Raw genomic sequence first — 17,984 nt, 5'->3', positions numbered from 1 at the left:
CAAACTGCCCCGTGGCGTCTGGTCTGAAAAATCTTGATTTGGATGAGTTTATTCAACACTTTGAGCCACTATTGTGAAACAAAGAGTCAAAACTGCAACAAACCCGTAGTCTTTTCCAAGATTCTGAGAAACCGTGCCCGAGAGCACTTTCTGTGTTTGTGTTTCTTCTCACTCCTGTGTCTTCTTGAAATATAAATGACATTTAACTAGACAGTGAACTAGGTGTCAGCAGGTAATAAGATCTCTCTGGGTCAACATGATAGTGCTGGTCAAGCTCAGCGAGGTCACTTACAGGCCTCAATGGAGGGAGGTGACAAACTGAAGAGCCGCCGATGTTCCTGCCACTTTATAAAGGGGCTTTTTCAGCATTTCTTTAATAGGATTTTCAGATGAGTTACTGCAGTTCAAACATTGCAGACAGGCCAAGTCTCACTAAAAAGTGCAAAGAAAGTCTATGAGACCAAACGTCAAATATAATTGCAATTAACAATAAATATTTTGTTAAACGTGACACTAAATTTGAAGCATGAAGATGAGACAATGACAGTACAAATGAGGAAAAAAACATTGTATTTAATGAAATGAGTAACAAGAGTGTGTGTGTGCGCGCTGCACATGCAAGGATGTCCTCTGTAACTATGAATGTCAGACATGGTGATGTATGAGGCTCTAGAAAATGATATTACTGAGAGGAGATATAGATGGAGAGATGTCATAAATAACTAAATAAGAATGACTAATAATAACAAAGATAATGATCATAAGGACAGTAATAGTAAATACATAAATAAAAGGAACAGAGAAATAGGGTTATGCATAATAATTGAGTAAAAACTATATCTGTAATTGGCTTGGATTTGGCCTTCCTCGCCACATCACCTGCTCCAGAGGGTCCCAAGAATGACAATAATAGCAAAATTACTTGTTTTGCTATTATTATACTTCAAGCTTATTTTTATTCGAGGTTTGCGAGTACACAATGTCTTTGTTCTAGTTTGAACAACAGACCTTTTACCAGGTAAGTGTTACCTTACCTGGTAAAAGCTTAAAGTTTAACTTTGGTTCACTATTACGACCTTTTTTCTACATAGAAGAATTTTCAATAGGCTGGACTGTGTCCAGTTTCCTAAGCTTCCCTGAGGCTAACAAATGAGGGGTGGTAACATGTCCTGTATTTACTACAAGCGAGGTAAACAAGTTCTTCAAGTCCCTGTTGCTCTATAACCTTGGTTGCTCATAAACTGTGTCCAGACTGCTCTCTGGACTCCCTGCAGGGTACTTACAGACAGCAGCTCCCCCTCCCACACACCCTACATCAAGAACCATGGCGTTGCGCCCACGCGCTTCCTCCCAGCCTTTAAAGCTTACCTTCTTTCAGAGTTCTAAGCTAAATTCGTTCCTGCGACCTCGAGCTGTTTCGTCACAGTCAGGCTCCATGCTGGAAGATGAGCTCTCCTGTCCTATATGCTGTGAAATCTTCAAGGACCCGGTAGTGCTCAAGTGCAGCCACAGTTTCTGTCGGGCCTGTCTTCAGCAGTTCTGGAACAAGAAGAAGGCCAGGCGTGAATGTCCTGTCTGCAGGAGGAAGTGCTCGCTGACTGAGCCCACAGTCAGCTTGGCTCTGAAGAATGTGGCCGAAACCTTCCTGAAGGAGCACGGGTGCAGGGGAGCCACAGCGGGAACTGGGGCTGGTGATACAGGGAAACAAGCAGTGACAGTGGATTTTAAGTGCAGTACACATGAGGAAGTTCTCAAACTCTTCTGTCTGGATGACTTTGAAGTCCTGTGCTGTGTGTGTCACACCTCCAAGAAACACCTCGGACATCGAGTGTGTCCCATAGAAGAAGGTGCTCAGGATCTTAAGGTATTGTACTTTTGTTCCCTTTCCTGTTACCCACATCCAGCTTTAGCAGATGTCTACTCCGCACAGATCCTTGTTATGCTGGAAGGAGTTAAAAGGGAGTTCTTCCTTCCTGCTATCACCAAGCGCTTGCTTATAGAGGTTCACATAATAATTGGAGCTCTCTCTTGTATAGTATGCGGTTTTCACCTTATGAAATAAGCACCTGCTATTCTTAATTGGAGCTACATAAATACAGTTGAACTATTTGCCATTTAAGCAAACTACCTTTGACCTTTTAGTCCTCCTTTGAAAATGTCACTTTACTGCTTTCAAATTGAAGAAGGTGATACTTTTGCAAACTGAGAAAACTGTTAACATTGTTCAATGTACAATAAGATAAATATGACTCTTTATCCTCGCTGTTCAGGCAGAGCTGAAAAATGAGCTGATTCCTCTGAAGAAAAACCTGCGTTGCCTCTATGAAGCCAAGCAGGAGTGTGATGACACAACTGTGCACATCAAGGTATCAATAAACACTCAGATACCACGAAACACTAGAGGACATTGAAGTTGACGTAACAGTGACTGAAGTTGAGCAGTGCAATGTTAAGTGTGTAAATATGTCAGCTAATGTCTCAGAGCAGGTGAAATATACTTCTCAAAAAAGTTAATGTCTAACATCAAATCAGATAAACTTCCAAGATACTGATCTGGTCAGTTAAGTAGCAGAGAGGGTTGATGGTCAGTTTCAGTTGCCTTGGTGCTAATTAGATTAACAACAGGTACTCTAGATGGGCAACAGTGAAACAACCATCCAAAAACATGGTTTTAAAAGTGGAGGCCACTGACATTTGTTCCATTCTTTTCTGGTTTTCAATAGTTTTGCATTTGTCTAGGGTCAGTGTCACTACTTGTAGCTTGAGGCAATACCCGGATTGTGCAGATTGCACAGGTAGTCCGGATCCTCCAGGATGGTACATCAATGTGCCATTTTCAGGTTTGCTGTCTCTCCCGGCGCAGTCTCAGTAGCGTGAAGGAGATTCCAGGAGAGAGGACGTTATTCTAGGAGAGGTGGACAGAGCCGTAGAAAGTCCTTAACCTGTCAGCAGGACCGCTATTTGCTCGTTTCAGAATCAGAATGGGGTTTATTGCCAAATGTTGAGCAGGTTTACAACATTAGGAAATTGCTGCGGTGCTTCAGTGCAAACATGGTGTCATAAATAACACTTAAATAGACATGGAAAAAATAAAAGTAGGGATAAGAATTAAAAGTGCTACGTGGAAAGATATGTGCATGAGATATACATGAGATATATACATGAGAATAAGAATTAAAAGTGCTACGTGGAAAGATATGTGCATGAGATATACATGAGATATATACATGAGAATAAGAATTAAAAGTGCTACGTGGAAAGATATGTGCATGAGATATACATGAGATATATACATGAGAGTAAGAATTAAGAGTGCTACGTAGAAAGATATATACATGATATATACATGAGTGCAGGTGGTGATCAGTGCCAAACATGGAATGATACAGTGAACACAGCGTAGGGTCATGTGTTAGTGGCAGGGACAGTCATGTGGTTATTGTTCATGTGTCCAACAGCAGAGGGGAAGAAACTGTTCTTATGGCGAGAGGTTCTGGTGCGAATGGACCGGAGCCTCCTGCCTGAGGGGAGCAGGTCAAACAGACTGTGTCCAGGGTGAGAAGGGTCAGCTGAGATCCGAGCTGCACGCCGCAATGTCCTGGAGGTGTACAGGTCCTGCAAAGATGGGAGTCTGCAGCCAATCACCTTCTCAGCAGAGCGCACAACACGCTGCAGTCTCTGTTTGTCCCTGATAGTGGCTCCAGCGTACCACACGGTGATGGAGGAGGTGAGGATGGACTCGATGATTGCAGTGTAGAATTGCATCATCGTCCGTGTTGGCAGGTTGAATTTCTTCAGCTGCCTCAGGAAGTACATCCTCTGCTGGGCTTTCTTGATGACGGAGGTGATGGTGGGCTCCCACTTCAGGTCCTGGGTGATGGTGGTACCCAGGAAGCGGAATGAGTCCACAGAGGTGATGGGGGTGTCAGTCAGGATGATGGGGGGGAGTGGGGCTGTGTGCTTCCTGAAGTCCACAATAATCTCCACTGTCTTCTGGGCATTCAGCACCAGGTTGTTGTGGCTGCACCAGGACACCAGACGTTCAACCTCCCTCCTGTAGGCAGACTCGTCCCCGTCCGAGATGAGTCCAATAACGGTGGTGTCATCTGCAAACTTGATTAGCTTGACAGACTGGTGGGTGGAGGTGCAGCAGTTGGTGTACAGGGAGAAGAGCAGGGGAGAAAGAACACAGCCCTGAGGGGAGCCGGTGCTGATGGTCCGGGAGTCCGAGACATTCTTTCCCAGCCTCACGTGCTGCTTCCTGTCCGTCAGGAAGTCAGTGATCCACCGGCAGATGGGATCAGGCACATTCATCTGGGAAAGCTTGTCTCGGAGATGGTCTGGAAGGATGGTGTTGAAGGCAGAGCTGAAGTCCACAAACAGGATCCTGGCGTAGGTTCCTGGGGAGTCCAGATGCTGCAGGATGAAGTGTAGGGCCATGTTGATGGCGTCGTCTACAGACCTGTTGGCTCTATATGCAAACTGCAGGGGGTCCAGGAGGGGGGCCGTGAGGGTCCTGAGATGGGAGAGAACTAGGCGCTCAAAAGACTTCATGACCACAGATGTCAGAGCCACGGGTCTGTAGTCATTTAGTCCAGTGATCCTAGGTTTCTTGGGGACAGGGATTATGGTGGAGGACTTGAAGCAGGCAGGCACATGACATGCCTGCAGTGAGGAGTTGATAATGCCAGAAAACACTGGGGCCAGCTCGTTTGCACAGTGTCTGAGGGTGGCAGGAGACACACCGTCTGGGCCGGGAGCTTTCCGAGCATTCAGGTTCTTAAACTGCTTCCTCACATCTGCTTCATGAATATGAAGAGTTGTGGTGGGAGGAGGTGGTGTGAAATCCTCTTTTGTGTGGGGTGAGGAGGGGGGTGTTGTAGGTGAACGGTTTGAAGGTGGTGATGGCTCTATGGAGGGGGGAGAGGTGGGGGAATTAGTGTCCAAAGTGTCTCTATTGTTGGGGCCGTTGGAGGTGTGAAGGCTGCCTGATGGCTCGTCAAAACGACAGTAGAAGTCGTTAAGGGTGTTGGCCAAGAGCAAGTCGTCAGTGGAGTGGGGGGTTTTAGGCTTGTAGTTTGTGATATTCCTAAAACCTTTCCACACAGAGGCCGAGTCATTGAGCAAAGAGGAACAGGATGAGCACTGCCAGAGTCCTACGAAATAACCTCCAGCAGCCCACTGGTGTGAATGTCATGATGAAACAATCATGTTTAGGGAGTGGCACCATTGGCTAGGCAGTGGCAACACGAAGGAACTGATACCACTGACTGACCCTCACTCTCGCCTAACATAAATCCAACAGAACACTTCTGGGACATTATGTTTTGGTATGAGCTGGTGGGTTGCACCTCAAGTCCCTTTTGAGGAAGTATGGATAAAGAAAGAAAATTAGACTAGAAAAGAATTTTTACATTGATCCATATTCCCATGTGTAGAACCAGACTCAGGCCACAGAAAAGCAGATCAAAGAGGAGTTTGAGGAGCTGCGGGAGTTTCTCCGGAGGGAGGAGGAGGAACGTCTGGCCACTCTGCAGAAAGACGATAAGGAGAAGAAAGAGCTAGTGAAGAAGAAGTCTGACAGCATCGCCAGAGATATCCTCACCTTCTCCCATGCTGTCATTGCCATTGAGAACGAGATTGCATCCAGTGATGTTAATTTCCTTCAGGTGAGCAGATCTTAACGGTTTTCTGCATCACATCCATGCCACGAAACACACTGCTTATAACTCTTTCTTTCCTTATTTCAGAATTATACAAACACAAAGAAAAGGTAGGAGGTTTAAAAAAAGTATTTGGCAGCGTCATGCCAGCTTCAACGCTAGTGATTCAGCACTACTTTCTTTTTGTGTTTCTTTTACCTCTCACAGAGCACAGATCCTACCCAAGAATCCAGAAAAAGTCTCAGGTGCTCTTATAAATGTGGCCAAGCATGTCAGTTCCCTCAAGTACCACGTGTGGGAGAAAATGGTGGATCTGGTTCAGTACAGTAAGAACTCACGTGACTCTGTGACACATTCTTGTATACATCACCAAGGAAGATTTTTTTTTTCTTTTAGAGATCTTTGCATTTAAACAGTTCAACGTATCTCAAATTTCTTTCTTCTTCTTAATCACCGACTATGTGTAATCTTTTAGCACCCATCACCTTGGATCCTAACACTGCCTACTCCTGGTTATCCCTCACCTCGGATTTGACCAGTGTGGCCAACAGCGGATCCCTGCAGCAACTCCCGGACAATCCTGAACGGTTTGGTCATTTTGTGTTTGTTCTGGGCTCAGAGGGTTTTACATCAGGCCGTCACGCCTGGGAGGTAGAGGTAGGCGACAAAGTGGAGTGGATGCTCGGGGTGGTCAAAGAGTCCATTGACAGGAAGGGCCGCATCTCGGGCTGTCCCGAGGGCGGCTTTTGGATGATCTCATACTTTGAGGGGGAGTACTCAGCCATGACAAGGCCCAGCACCCCGCTGCATCTGGAGGGGAAGCTAACTCGAGTAAGGGTGCAGCTGGACTACGACTCTGGAGAGGTCATCTTCTCCAACCCTGTCAATATGACACCCATCTACACTTTCAATGACTTCTTCACTCAGAAGTTGTACCCCTTCTTCTGCCCTGGTGCTAACATCAACGGAAACAACCCCAAACCTCTTAAAATCTGCCCCGCCAAGGTGGCTGTGTGGAACAGCGCGACGTGGTGATTAGTGAGGACCTTAGAAAGGACATCAGTAGAATTGAAATTCATTATATGACCCAAGTGTGAATCAAATGATTAAGCAAATTATGTCAGTGCATGATTGTTGGTAAAATGAGCACGACACAAGCTGAGTGATGACAGCAGTAATTGGTTTATTTCACTTGGGTTCATTTAGTGATTGACTGCAGGTTACGAAGCCAAAAGAGGCTCTTTAGAGTGAACAAGGGGACGCAGTTGCAATAATTATGCAGCAAGGCTCCATTATACTTCTCAGCCAGGCAGGCTGTCACACTAAGCATCTCCTGCCTACTGTCATGAACATCAATATCCCCCTAGTGGTTCCTCACACTGGAACACAATTATTTTCACTTCTAGTTCAGAAAAACACAAACAACCTCATGCGAGTGTCACAGATGATTTAAGTTTTGCTTTTCCCCCCGCCCGGTTCAAATGTGACACAGATCTGTCATTCACTGCCGGTATAATCATTAGAACACACACTTTCACTCATCTGACCTGGACTTTTTTCATACGTGATCATTCTGAATTTAATGGCTTTGCAACAACTGTTTTATAAAATATTATACAGTTTTAGTTTATCTGACTAAGTGTGTCTTTAAGTCTTTAAGTTTTGTACAGTGACTCCTGCAACAGCTTGTTTTCCATGCAATGATGACGCATACACGCAACCATTGTTTGTATAAATGCTGAACATAATTGCTTGGTAATTGTCCTTAATTAATAAAATGATCATATTCTGAGACCACTCTTGTCCCTCTACATTATTTTATTGCGTCCTTTATACAAGATGTAACTGGAAACTTGATCTCCTCTTCTCCACACATGGAACTGCCAGGTTGCGACACTGAAAAGGCTGTTTTGTCCTCTCCTGTCGGAGAGGAGAAGGCTGGTACAAAAATGTCAGTGCAGAGGTTACATGTTAGTAAGATCAAGCTTTTGGGTGGCAGATCACTTACCTTTATGCTGCAAAAAGAAATGGTAGGGATGATGATGCATGCGATTTTAGATCTTCTTCTAAAGGGGAAATGCAATCTAATGATGAGGACCAGAAGGAGCAAGAGTTAAAGTCTGCTTTTTCTAATTTAAAAAATACAAGACAGCTTTAGATGTAGTATTTTATCCTCCTCAGTCCTTATTTTGATGCTCAACATTATTGTGGACTTTAGTCTGCATGTTCTCTAGCCTGCCACCCTGCAGGGGGCCTTTGGTCAGAACCCCTGCTTTGTTAATCAGCAGGTTGAGACCCACTGTATTCACCAGGGAGACCTCCTGCTGGGTGTACTGTTTTATGCAACAAAGGTCAGTGGCGTCTGACAGAGAAAGAAAGAAAGTGGAGCATCAGGGGCGGTCAATAGTGAACAGTCAGATAAATATCAGAACAGTGGGCTAGTGGTGGAGGCGGGGCCTGTTTGTTCCCTGGTATGTACAGACTATAACAGGAGAACATCCAATGATCAGGCATAACATGACCACTAAAATGTAGCGTGAATAACACTCAGTATTTGTTCATCATGGCGGGATTTATTAGGGAGCAAATGAACTTTGTTCTCAAAATTGATGTGTCACAAGCAGGGAAAATGGGCTGTTTGTCAGAGCATCTTCAAACCTGAAGCTCCTGTGGGGTGTTCCCAGTCCACAGAGGTGAGTATCTATCAAAAGTGGTCCAAGGAAGGGACAATGGGGAGCCAGGGTTCACTGATAAACACGGAGAGTGAAAGCTGACCCATTTGGTCCAATTCTAGAGATAAGCTAACGTAGCAAATTTCTGTAAAAGTTAATGGTGGTTCTGGAGATGTCAGAATACATAGTGTATCGTAGTTTGTCGTGTATAGGGCTACATAGCACAGACCAGTGTCCGTGTAGCCCGTGCTGACCCGTCCCAACAATGGGCACAACTGGACCATAAAAAGGAGCACAATAATGACTTTGAGAAGCTGACTTCAATTCAATTCAATTCAATTTTATTTATATAGCGCCAAATCACAACAAAAGTCGCCTCAAGGCGCTTCATAGATACAGAGAAAAACCCAACAATCATATGACCCCCTATGAGCAAGCACTTTGGCGACAGTGGGAAGGAAAAACTCCCTTTTAACAGGAAGAAACCTCGGGCAGAACCAGGCTCAGGGAGGGGCGGAGCCATCTGCTGCGACCGGTTGGGGTGAGAGAAGGAAGACATGCTGTGGAAGAGAGACAGAGGTTAATAACAGATATGATTCAATGCAGAGAGGTCTGTTAATACATAGTGAGTGAGAAAGGTGACTGGAAAGGAAAAACTCAATGCATCATGGGAATCCCTGGCAGCCTACGTGTATTGCAGCATAACTAAGGGAGGATTCAGGGTCACCTGGTCCAGCCCTAACTATATGCTTTAGCAAAAAGGAAAGTTTTAAGCCTAATCTTAAAAGTAGAGATAGTGTCTGTCTCCCGAATCCAAACTGGAAGCTGGTTCCACAGAAGAGGGGCCTGAAAACTGAAGGCTCTGCCTCCCATTCTACTTTTAAATACTCTAGGAACAACAAGTAGGCCTGCAGAGCGAGAGCGAAGTGCTCTAATAGGGTGGCATCCAAATTCCCCAGATCTAAATCCAAGTGAGCATCTGTGGAATGTAGTGTGTAAACAAGTCTGATCCATGGAGGGCCATTTGCTGCCGGTAGCACTGGAACATTCAAGGTGGATGGAATAATGAAAGAGGAGGACTACCTCAAAATTCTTTGACGTCACCTCAAACCAACAGCTAGATTGTTGACATGTAAACACATTTGGGTGTCCCAGAAGAACATTGATCCTATTCACATCAAAACTGGTTTTGAAGGCTTCTGGACTACATCCCACATTGGAAAAAAAACAGTTCAAAGAAACCATTAAAAAACAAAAATATCAAGATATTCATGTATGTAAACTTCTGAACACAGATGCTGTAGTGCCCTCACTCAGTTGGACAACAGGATGCTTCTTTTGTCACCGTTTCCTGTGTCTGTAAATACATAGAAAGAAATGTAAACAATCACAAGATGCAATCCATCAGTTATACTATTTTTTTTGTCTTAGCTGCATTTTTGCTCCATCTCCTGTGACATCATTTTAAACACATTTTCTATTACAGTTAGGGAGCAGTTTACTGCGACTCCTATAAAGTGGCACAAAGGTTTAGGGCTGTTACCTCAGCTGTGGATTCATCTGACTTCCTGCAACAGTTTTCTCACTGGGTGGGGGTCCTCTGTTGTCTCCAGTGTTAAGCATGCTGACTGGCTGAAGCTCCATTTCCTCTGCCTCAGTTTGCACAGTTTAAGCTTTCTCATTCAGCCTCAGCTGACTGTTTAGTCTTTAGCCTGGACACACCCATGTTTGTTCTGTCGCTATGCCTGCATAATATCCATTCAATATGACAAGTAAAGCATGTGCACAGGGGCCCTATTTTGAGGCTTTTCCAAGATAAAATAAACTTCAGAGCAAGAAAAGACACATATAATGGCAAATAAAAGAACCCAGACATGATGATGGTGATAACGTGTAAAACATGCTGGATGAGGAGGAGGATGAGGAGGAGTGTGATTCGTGTTAGTCTTTTTTTCCAAAGCCCAACAAGAACAACATGTGCAAAGCAATGAAAACAAAGGGCTTCGTGGTTATGAAAAGAAAGGAACTCACCCAGTGAGATGACCGTTGGTTAAAAACACACTGTCCACATTAACTTAACTAACAGCACAGACACGAGGGGCCGTGGTAGACTTATGTAAGCCATATGGGTGCGCAGACCAACTACTAAAACACATGCAGCAGTATTATGCAGTTGTACGTGAGCTCGGTGACATTACAGTAGATGATTTAGGGCCATTTAGTGTGACTCATGCACAGTGTTGATGTAGCACAGCAAAAATAGCTTCTGAATGTGAGCTCAGTAAACCACACAAAAGACTGTCAGACAATTAAACGATTCATTTAGATAAGAAAATAATGTGAAAGCACTGATGTCAAGTAGTTTTCATCAACTGTGTTAAGCCCTTAGATTCCGTTTCTGGCATTACAAACTAATAAAAAAACAGCAACAAAGCAATGACAAGCTGTATGGAATGCCTTTAATATATACATATTTCCACCTGTTATAATGGCACTGAAGCTACAGCAGTGGTGTTGGCAGGGATTTGTATTCCCGGCACATGATTGCGCCATTTCTGTGTGAAACGGCGCACTCTGAATATCTGGCAAAAGATTTACAGAGGCTTGCAAATCCTTGATAAACAAACGGCATAAATGTCCACAGTAACAAATGATTTACTCTTCAAAAGAGGAAAAAAATTAACCTCGGGTGTGGAGAGTGATCTGAACAGCACGCCGTTCACTTGTTTTGAGAGGAATAATCTTCTTCGGAAACCAAATTGCACAATAGGTTTAAAACCTAAAGAAATGTCTTGTGAAGGTGGATATTTATAGCAGCGTGCAATAAATATAGCAACAAAAAATATATATATTGTGAGGCTTATAATTTAGCTTCAAAACGGACAGTCTCTCAAATTGATGTTTATAGGCTTCACAATGGTCGTATTTCTTGCAGGGCTCGTCGTAAACTGGATGGCATGACACTGGAGTCTCTGTACCTTTTATTCTGTCCGTCCCCTGCCTCTCTAACATGCGTGTCAGCAAAAGCAAGCTGGCAGCAGGACGGCTCACACTGACACTGACACAAGCAGAGGGAGGTTTCGGGAAGAAAAACAACAAATGTGGGTCCGATTTGTTCAGAGAGGACTCGCATATGTATATTTAAAAAACTATGAGAAACTCAGACAACAGTGTGACCGAATGCCCTGCACTGATGATATAAGCTTGCTGTCCATTATTGAGACTGGTGCTCTTTGGATTCCTCCGCTGCTGGTGAGCGTAAACTGAGTGTGTGAGCGAGAGGTTAACAAAAAGAAAACCCCAAAACGACCCCCTCCCAGAAAATCTCACGAGGGAGGGGTGCAGACTGTGGTGTCTTCTTGAAATACGTCGAACGACAAAAGTGTGACAACACGGGAAAGGACATAACAACACATCCCTTGACTTTCATTTGGCAGCAGCTTCCTTTGGCTGTCCGGGTTTGAAATTGGCAGTGTCTTGCTTTCGATCCATAAGCATACGCACGCGTACTCACTCACACGGTGCAGCCATACATACTCACAGACATACATACAGTACATGATGCAGTACATAACATGCACGTACACAGATATAAATACGTAAAGGTTTTCTTTAAATGCACTTCTGTGTCCGCAGCTCTCCGCTTTGAAAATAGGAAGGTGCATAAATAATACATTCCTATTATAGAAAAGGTCCATGCATGCCTGGCACCTCTGGGTTTGCTGAGACTGAATGTGGAGGAAATATGAGGGCTGTGTGCCATCTGGCTGTATCCCCTCATATCTCACCACTTCATAAATTATGCTTCTTCTTCGTGATTGTGTCGTTTGACTCTCGGGCAGTGTTTTGGACAGTACATTAGTCTCTCTCGCTCTCTCTCTCTCTGTCTTTATTTATTTATTTATTCATTGTCCTTCACAGATGGGTGCTGTCCTGCGTATCGAACCTGTGGCTCTCTGAGAGCCCGGTGCTGCACTTCCTGCTGCTCCCTTGATTAGGTACCAAGGAGAGGGGGTCTGGCCTGATCAGGTACCTGGAGATGGGACAGAGGACAGATAGACCACAGTAGTATTTGTCATTTTTAGTGCTGGTTTCACTTATAGCACTAAAAGTGTGCTGCCGTATACTCACACAACATCATGGAGCTCCAGTCTGGTGTCTGGAGGAGGGTTGATGAGGATGTATGACAGTCTGTTCCCTTGGTCTGTCATCCCGTCTGACACAGGAAGAAAAGAGATTAGTAAGGCAGGAAATGAAGTAGGCACAGGATACACAGCAGGCCGTGCTACATCCGCACATGCAGAATAGGCTTTATCTTACACTGAGTCACATGACAGGAATTTGGATAAAAATGGACACAAGTCCAAACAGTGTCACAGATAGTAAACATTAGGGTGAGCGACACAGATACTTTGCTTAAGTAGAAGCAGAAGTTTGAAAAAATAAAAAGGCTGGTATGATTACAATGATGATTACAGCGTATTAATGTGTTTTTTTTTATTCATGCAGACGGTCTAGGTGTAGCTAATTTTGATAAACAGCTAACAAAATGTTAAAAATATGTCACAGAAATACGTAAATTATGGAATTATTCGAAATAATTATGTAACAATTTGAAATGTGCAAATGCAATTAGGGCTGCTCAATTAATCGAATTTTAATCACGATTACGATCTGGGCTTTCAACGATCATTAAAAATGACTGAGCCGATTATTAGCCCCTCCCTCATGCTTTACTCTCGCGCTGCTCCGTGTGGCAAATCAAGCGCACTGCTCTGCATTTCGAACAGGCATCACAACAATTAAGAGGACCCGAGGGAAGCTCGGAAAGCTAAGCAGAAGTTATTTGGAGAGGAGTGGACTGCCGTTGGTTGAAAAGAGAGGTAAAAAAAAAACTTCAGCGGTGTGGAAACATTATGGGTTCGCGGAGTCAGACGTGGATCAAGTAGACACAGTGTGATAAACTTTGCTATGGTGTCGTAGCTGCACCACAGAGCAACACTGCAAAGTTTACATTTTTCATTTATTTCTTTTATTGCAAACATTTGCACTGTTATCAGTATTTGCACACTATTTTATATTATTTTTTAAAGTCATTATTCAATACATTGTTATTGTTAACCCTTTAAAGCCGGTCAGAGCAGCATGCTCGTTTTGTATAACTATTTTTAAATCCCTGTAGAACCTGAACCGCTAAGCTAGCACAATAAATTTTTTTCCATATGAAACCAGAGGAGTTGTACTTACATCTGATGCCATCAGCTTGTCCTAGGTCACGGTTTCCTTCCACATATAGCTTTGCAAAAATTGCATAAAAAGCGCTTGCAGGAACAAAAACATAATATTCCAGAAACACGCTTTGCCGATCCGATCAGCTGTTCTTAACACTTCCCACATTGAAAAAGACCTCAACGCGAACTATCGCAAGTGACGTCATTTTCGCGGAAAATGTAGTTTTTTACTTGTAGGCCTTAGAACTCGAATTGCACTGCTGGAAATAGTTTATTTTGATGCACATGCACATTCTTTGCAAATTTGCATCATAGGATTGTTTTTTTGTTTTTCCTGCAGTATATAAAAATTGCTGTATCTCCAAAAATAAAACTATGAAGACACTCAAAATAAATTTCCTGTTGTTGTAAACTATTTTTTGCAACTTTTTTGTATTTAAAGTTTTGAGGGATAAGCCTCTTAAATTTCTCCAAGTAGAAATATATGTAAAAAAAACAAAAACGATTTTCAATTTTTTTGTAGTTTATTGCACTTTTTTGCAATTAATGTAGTTACTATGGACTTAATACATACACATTTTTAAAATATGGGCTATAACAGTTGTATTGATGTATAGCAACTTGAAATGCTCCCACAAATGGCACTACAGCATGTAAAAAAAATATTATAAGCTCTGGCGGACTTGGTTCTATGGTAGATCTTAAAGGGTTAAATAAATATCGTCAAATAATCGTGATCTCAATTTCAGTGAAAATAATCGTGATTATCATTTTTGCCATAATCGAGCAGCCCTAAATGCAATCGGAGGATTTTCACATTATTTGTAAAAAGGCTTGAAAATATTAGTTTAATCTAATTATTTGTAAATAATTAAGAAAAAAACCCATTAGAAACTACTTATTATAAATGTCAACTATAAACCTGCCACTTTATTAAGTACGCTTTGCAAGTAGTCTGTTTAAGCCAGCATAAATTCAACAATCTGTTCCACGACATCCCAAACATCCTCTTTTGGATCGAGACCTGGTGACTCTGGAAGCTATTTGAGTACAGTGTCAGTTTGAGATGGACCTGAGCTTTGTAACATTAAGTGTAATCCTGCTAGAAGCAACACTATTCTGATACACATGGTCAGCAACGATACTCAGATAGGCTGTCGTGTTTAAATGATTCTCAGTTGGTACTTAGGGACCCAGCCTGACTGAACCCCTGGTATAAGACAGGATAGATCCATGCTTTCATGTTGTTTAAACCAAATTCTGACTCTACCATCAAAATGTGGCAGTAGAAATTAAGTCTCATCAGAACAATCAACCATTTTCCAATTTTCTGTTGACTAAATTTGGATAGTCCGTGGCCTGCGTTTCCTGTTCTTAGCTGACAGGTGTGGGACCTGGTGTGGACAGCAGCCAGAGAACTGCTGATATTATCTCTTTTTCTGGTGATTTTCTGTACACCCAAGAGATGTTTGTGGAAGAAAATCCCATCAGATCAGCAGTTTCTGAAACTCAAAACACAGCCTGGCACCAACAAACATTCCACGTCCCTTCAATCGCCTTTCTTTCCCACTCCGATGCTCATTTTGAATTTCAGCACTTCCTTGGCCATGTCTACATTCCTAAAATCACTGACTTGCTGCCATGTGATTGGCTGATTAGATATTTGTGTAAACAAACAGCTGAAAAGGTGCACCTAAAAAAAACTAACCACTGAGTGCAGTTTAAAGTAAGGCAAACGCTTACATAATCCAAAAATACTGAATTTAAAAAAAAACCTGAATGTTTGATCCCTTTGTGAAGGAGATCCAGTGGCCATGTTGCTCCACTATGAAAGCTTACAGGTGTGCAGTGTACCTCCGTTTCTCAGTCTGATCCATCCCTCACTTGTCACACCACAAAGACAGTGTTGGAAAAATTTCTCAGACTGAGGCTTGTTACAGAAGCTGTGTCCACCTTTTACATACAGCCTCTGGTCCTTTTAGTATAGTTACAGACTTGGGGAATCGATGCCAAGATGCATTAAAGCTGTTTTAGTAGCACACGGTGACCTGACACCTACTTGTCTCCCGTCTGTGTGTGCTACATCCACCACTCAAAAGCAGGAACAGTTAGATTCCTACACAAATTGCTGCAGACTTACTGAATCCACTTGGAGAAAGGCCCAAATGTTTCATCCTTGTCCGCACCAGCGCGTTGAGTTCCTGCCTCTCTGAGCGCCTGAAAAGAGTCAGTCTCTGTTGGCTGATCCTCTCTGCCGCACTGCCGGGTCCCCCTTTGGACCCGCTGGAACTCCGACCCCCCTTCCTGCTCAACCGCCGTGCCCACTGCATGCTCTTCCTCCTCAGCAGCGGGTGGTCTGAAGAGTGCGAAGAGGTGGAAATGGGCTCCGAGGATGTCGAGTTCCGGTGGACGCTGGTCCGGGATAACAGGGGCTCCCTGGGTTCTCTGGTGTCCTCGTAGTCCTCAACTGTGATAGATACCTGGGACTGAGACCCACACACAAGCAAAAGCTAACACTTCCTCATATGTGAAGTAAACCTGTTATCACGCTGGTCTCATTAAATCAGTTCTGCGGCAGTTCTGTTTTCTGATTTCTCAAAGCAAAGCGGGATTAACACTTTATCTTATTAGAAACAAATGATGAATAAAAGATCGATTCTTTGAATGTAATCACAAGTGTTTTTTGGCAAAGCTCTCAGTTCCCAAAGCGCCATGTTTACTATGCAGATTTCATTCAACTATGTCTGTTTCACTTCGCGGAAACACATCAAAACTAAGCTCTAACTGTCTTCACAGCTATCAGTGTCTTCATAACATGAACAAACAGGATTAGCATCAAGACAGATTCTTCTATTTAAACTAATCCAAAGGGAAAATTTCCTGACTGATTTTTTTATAGCGAGGAAACTCTTTAAAAGCAGAAAGTGTGTTCATTGCATGCAATCTAATAACCTTTAGATTAAAGTAACTGCAGTGACAGTCAGCAATTTCTTAGCCATACAACACCAAAACAAGAGGAGCCGCTGACCTCAGAGACCGGAAGCTTGTGGGCCTCCGTTCGGTAGATCCCTATGGGAATGTCTCCAGTGGACGAGCATAGCTTCTGGTAGAGCCTGCCATAGTTGCGGATCCACAGGTCGTCTTCTGTGATTTTCATCTAGATGACAAACAACACAATAATCAGCATCATAAGCAGTTACAGTCCAAACACAGTTTGAGCTCCTTGTGTCGCTACTTACGGCACAGAGGAAACCTGATCCCGGCATGGAGTCTAAACCAAGCAGCAGCCTGGTGATGGAGATCATGTAGTCCTTCACAAATGACTGGCAGGACATTCAAACAAAAAGTCAGTAGATATAGATCACACTCGGCACACTCAGGAGAAGGATCTTTGTTATTCAGTAAGACTTTGTCTGAGAAACCTGGTAGAGGAGAGTGTCCAGCATGCTAACGCTAAACACCTTCCCAGCAGCGAAGGGCAGGCGGAACATAAAGACCAGGTTAGACCCCTTCTCCCTTTCCTTCTGGAGAACAGACACACAGCATTTTTTGGATTACACAAGTCCCAAAGGCAATAAAACAACAGACTGTAATCACCACAATCTTTTTAAAATCTAACTTCTTTAAGCTGTTATGAAATCAAGCTTCCTTGACTTGAAGTTAGCGCTGACAAAGTGACATTCACTCTCATGGCCACATTAGACTTTCCTCTGCATCTGACTAGCATCTAATGTTGGATTAAACTCCCACCATGCATAGCAAAATCAAAACAAACCAAAAAAAAAAAAGAGGTTGGAAATCCACTAAAGGCCTTTTTCCAACTGTGAGCCGATGGCGTTCATGAGAAATGTAAATTTATCTCATCACACTGTTGTTTCTGTATTGAAATTCATTTTAAGACTTCAAGCAGTGACTAATTTACTGCTCTGTTGATTGATGTTATTGATGCCCAAGGGGGATTCATTAGCTTTCACGCAGAGAACAACATTATCAACAACAACAGATATTTTAAAAAGCAAGATGTAATGGGTGAAAGGAACAAAAACCACAAGCTTACGATCAATCACACGTTTTACTCTGGGATCATTAGAGGAGCTGTGGCAAAAGAGCTCTGCAAATCAATTTATTTTGAAAGGCACACTAAAGATTGGCTTTCACACTGCCAATTTTTTCCCCTTATGCTGTTTTTTCCCCATTATAAGGTCTGTATTGAAGGAAATGACAGTAAAAGAAAATATGGAGTTTTACCTTTTCCAGTTTGGACAGAGCTAAAGAGTAGTGGTCTTTGACTTTAAACTGCATGAAGCGCATGTTGGCCGGGTGCGTGAGCTCTGTGATGATGCTCAAACCTGGGAACAGCCTGACAGGGGTGGAAACGAGAAGGACACACAGAGAGAGATATTAAAATTTGAAGCTAG

At 43.1% G+C, this 17,984-nt stretch overlaps 2 protein-coding genes across 5 annotated transcripts in view; one reads left to right on the top strand and one right to left on the bottom strand.

The window, feature by feature from the left end:
- The first annotated feature begins 114 nt into the window (after positions 1-114).
- On the top strand, positions 115-7,450 carry LOC113020610 (E3 ubiquitin-protein ligase TRIM39-like). The gene is made up of 6 exons (XM_026164714.1): positions 115-1,864; positions 2,271-2,366; positions 5,439-5,669; positions 5,751-5,773; positions 5,871-5,989; positions 6,139-7,450. The coding sequence occupies exons 1-6, from the start codon at positions 1,325-1,327 to the stop codon at positions 6,696-6,698; spliced, it is 1,569 nt and encodes a 522-aa protein (XP_026020499.1). The 5' UTR covers positions 115-1,324; the 3' UTR covers positions 6,699-7,450.
- A 3,322-nt stretch (positions 7,451-10,772) lies between these two features.
- Positions 10,773-17,984, bottom strand: part of kcnt2b (potassium sodium-activated channel subfamily T member 2b) — a 44,499-nt gene continuing 37,287 nt past the window's right edge. For 3 of the 4 annotated variants that reach the window (XM_026164696.1, XM_026164699.1, XM_026164700.1), the window contains 7 exons: positions 17,815-17,926; positions 16,989-17,090; positions 16,806-16,889; positions 16,595-16,723; positions 15,707-16,052; positions 12,467-12,551; positions 10,773-12,368 (listed from right to left, as the gene is read on the bottom strand). In XM_026164696.1, coding sequence (XP_026020481.1) covers positions 12,251-12,368; positions 12,467-12,551; positions 15,707-16,052; positions 16,595-16,723; positions 16,806-16,889; positions 16,989-17,090; positions 17,815-17,926 — 976 coding nt within the window. In that variant the 3' untranslated portion in view covers positions 10,773-12,250. The remainder of the gene's footprint in view (positions 12,369-12,466; positions 12,552-15,706; positions 16,053-16,594; positions 16,724-16,805; positions 16,890-16,988; positions 17,091-17,814; positions 17,927-17,984) is intronic. The other variant, XM_026164698.1, reaches the window with a different exon arrangement.

This window comes from Astatotilapia calliptera, chromosome 4 (assembly GCF_900246225.1).
Source record: "Astatotilapia calliptera chromosome 4, fAstCal1.2, whole genome shotgun sequence".
NCBI lineage: Eukaryota > Metazoa > Chordata > Actinopteri > Cichliformes > Cichlidae > Astatotilapia > Astatotilapia calliptera.
This window is presented reverse-complemented; position numbering and strand designations above follow the sequence as displayed.

What these genes read in the sequence shown, in the direction of transcription:
- LOC113020610 (XM_026164714.1), top strand. Translation starts at nt 1,325, where the DNA reads ATGGCGTTGCGCCCACGCGCTTCCTCCCAGCCTTTAAAGCTTACCTTC. An exon ending in ACACAACTGTGCACATCAAG is followed by an intron (nt 2,367 to 5,438) that starts GTATCAATAAAC and finishes TCCCATGTGTAG; the next exon opens with AACCAGACTCAGGCCACAGA. An exon ending in TATACAAACACAAAGAAAAG is followed by an intron (nt 5,774 to 5,870) that starts GTAGGAGGTTTA and finishes TACCTCTCACAG; the next exon opens with AGCACAGATCCTACCCAAGA.